Source organism: Triticum aestivum, chromosome 1D (genome assembly GCF_018294505.1).
Source record: "Triticum aestivum cultivar Chinese Spring chromosome 1D, IWGSC CS RefSeq v2.1, whole genome shotgun sequence".
In the NCBI taxonomy this organism is placed as follows: domain Eukaryota; kingdom Viridiplantae; phylum Streptophyta; class Magnoliopsida; order Poales; family Poaceae; genus Triticum; species Triticum aestivum.
In genome coordinates, this window is record NC_057796.1 from 351,005,986 (window position 1) to 351,008,484 (window position 2,499).

General features: G+C 49.1%; 1 protein-coding gene across 1 annotated transcript; it reads right to left on the minus strand.

Moving 5' to 3' along the window:
• Positions 1–232: 232 nt before the first annotated feature.
• Positions 233–1,034, minus strand: LOC123182001 (anther-specific protein RTS). Its single transcript, XM_044594434.1, has one exon. The coding sequence runs from the start codon at positions 981–983 to the stop codon at positions 546–548; it is 438 nt and encodes a 145-aa protein (XP_044450369.1). The 5' UTR covers positions 984–1,034; the 3' UTR covers positions 233–545.
• Positions 1,035–2,499: the final 1,465 nt, after the last annotated feature.

Below are 2,499 nucleotides of genomic sequence, written 5' to 3' on the forward strand. Positions count from 1 at the left end.
TGCACGTGAGATGTTTTGGATTAGTTTATTTTGACAAAAGAGATAAGATGCACAAATTGATAGGTTGAGCCAGATTCAATTGAGGATTTCGTGTGTAAAATACAATGTAAGACGGGGAACACTTATAAAATCTAGCTTAACCTATCATTTGTGAAAAAAATACATGGTTTTACCACATAATCTACTTGATGCTGACACAGAGTGTTCTTTAACAACTTTGACTTTGAGAACATGGTTTAATAGAGCTATCATTACATATTTGCACGCTTACACCAATGTATATATACATATATATTGCATGAATAGTATAAGTACAATCACCATGGGTCATATATGACATTGTTTCTACTGCAATAACATAAATCTAGATATCTTTTTTTGAGGGGCATAAATCTAGATATATAAGTGTTGGGATCCAGCTATAAGTTATGTATCGAGCCCTATTTATATATCTGGGTACCTCCATGATATATGTGGCTTCTTTTTTAGTTAATTCGTATAGTACCATACTACTGGCATCATGCATGCATGGCAATCGTCGGCGTCTAGGGGGAGGTCTTGGTGTTTTGACCGGCGTATGGCGGCGGGCCGGGTGCAGGCTTGGGGGGTGCCGGCTTGGGTGCGGGCGGCCCGGGTGGCGTTGGCGGCTTGGGAGCCGGCGGCGAGGGCGTGAGGCCGCAGCGGATCATGCAGACGATGCTCTTCTGGTTGCAGCTGATGACGCAGAGCGGCAGGTCGGGGCCCTTGCCCATGCACCCGAACGCGCAGCTCATCACCGACGTGAAGCACCCGAACATGCACTGCATCATCCCGTTCAGGTCCGGGTCCGCCTCGTCCGCCATTGGGTGCTCCGCCGTCATTGCCGCCATGGAGAAGTGCTCCGCGGCGTGAACGGGCCTCGGGGCGGCTGCGGCGGCCTGCAGGTCGGCGAGGCCGGCCAGGACGACGAGGGCGACGAGGAGGGCACAGCTGGTGGTAGCCATGCTGCTGCTGTGTGTGGTGATCGGTCGATGGGTTTGTGTAGTGAGCTGTTCACTGATGAGATGGTTTTTATAGGGGGCCTGGCTGGGTTTAGCGTGGCGTATCGCCCTCGACTTGCATTTTTGGTGTGTTCTGCTGTTGCTTTTCCGCGCACGCAAGCGGACACACACGATGTGGGTGACCAGCGTATGGATGCATGCATGGAATATGTGTGAACGAAGAAATATATGTACGTATACTACTGGAGTAGTTAGCAAAAAATGTTTGTTGGACAATAAGTGAATGGCGTTTATTTTGCTGTTGATTATGTCACGCCATTTTATTGGAAATCTTACAATATATGTCACCGAAGCATAACATCGAGGCAATGTCGACCTTCGTGTCCATTGAGCATGGCGAGAAGTTTGGCAACGTGGTCAGTGGCAGCCTGGCAGGAAGGACGGCGTCCATAGCAAGATCATGGCCCTCATGGGTTCAGCGTTTGCCTAAGAAAGGGATTTTTTTTTTGTTTTGGAAATGGAGGCATGCCCCCGGCCTCTACATTTGCTTGCAGCCATATTATTAATAATCCGAACAAAATCGTCAAAAAGGTCTTACAGCTCACAAACGGAGCAAAACAAAGTGAACAAAAGGAAAATAACATGCTGACATGATCAACCGATATGATAATAAGAAGGATAAGCTCCCTAGACTTCTATCCTATTATGCGAGCGCCATCCGAACCGGTTGAATATAGCCCGAGCTACCATCTTCCATTGGTTGCACCCAGTGACCAAAGGCTCCCTGGAGTCCATAGGAGTGAATAAGGACTACGTACGGATCCAAACTGTAGCCCTGAAGATAACCTGCAAGAAAGTTAAAGTGTGTTGTCTGTTAAAAATCATGTCATTCCTGCAGTTCCATATAGCCCATAATAATGCACATATTCCAATCCGAATATGAGCCGCAGTACTCTGCTCAACTCCAGCTAACCACTGTTGGGGAACGTAGTAATTTCAAAAAATTTCCTACGCACACGCAAGATCATGGTGATGCATAGCAACGAGAAGGGAGAGTGTTGTCCACGTACCCTCGTAGACCGAAAGCGGAAGCGTTAGCACAACGCGGTTGATGTAGTCGTACGTCTTCACGATCCGACCGATCAAGTACCGAATGCACGGCACCTCCGAGTTCAGCACACGTTCAGCCCGATGACGTCCCTCGAACTCCGATCCAGCCGAGTGTTGAGGGAGAGTTTCGTCAGCATGACGGCGTGGTGACGATGATGATGTTCTACCGACGCAGGGCTTCGCCTAAGCACCGCTACAATATTATCGAGGTGGATTATGGTGGAGGGGGCACCGCACACGGCTAAGAGATCAAGAGATCAATTGTTGTGTCTATGGGGTGCCCCCTGCCCCCGTATATAAAGGAGCAAGGGAGAGGCCGGCCCTAGAGGGGGCGCGCCAAGTGTGGGGAGTCCTACTAGGACTCCCAAGTCCTAGTAGGATTCCCCTTTCCTTTCCGGAGTAGGAGAGA

What these genes read in the sequence shown, in the direction of transcription:
- LOC123182001 (XM_044594434.1), bottom strand. Translation starts at nt 983, where the DNA reads ATGGCTACCACCAGCTGTGCCCTCCTCGTCGCCCTCGTCGTCCTGGCC.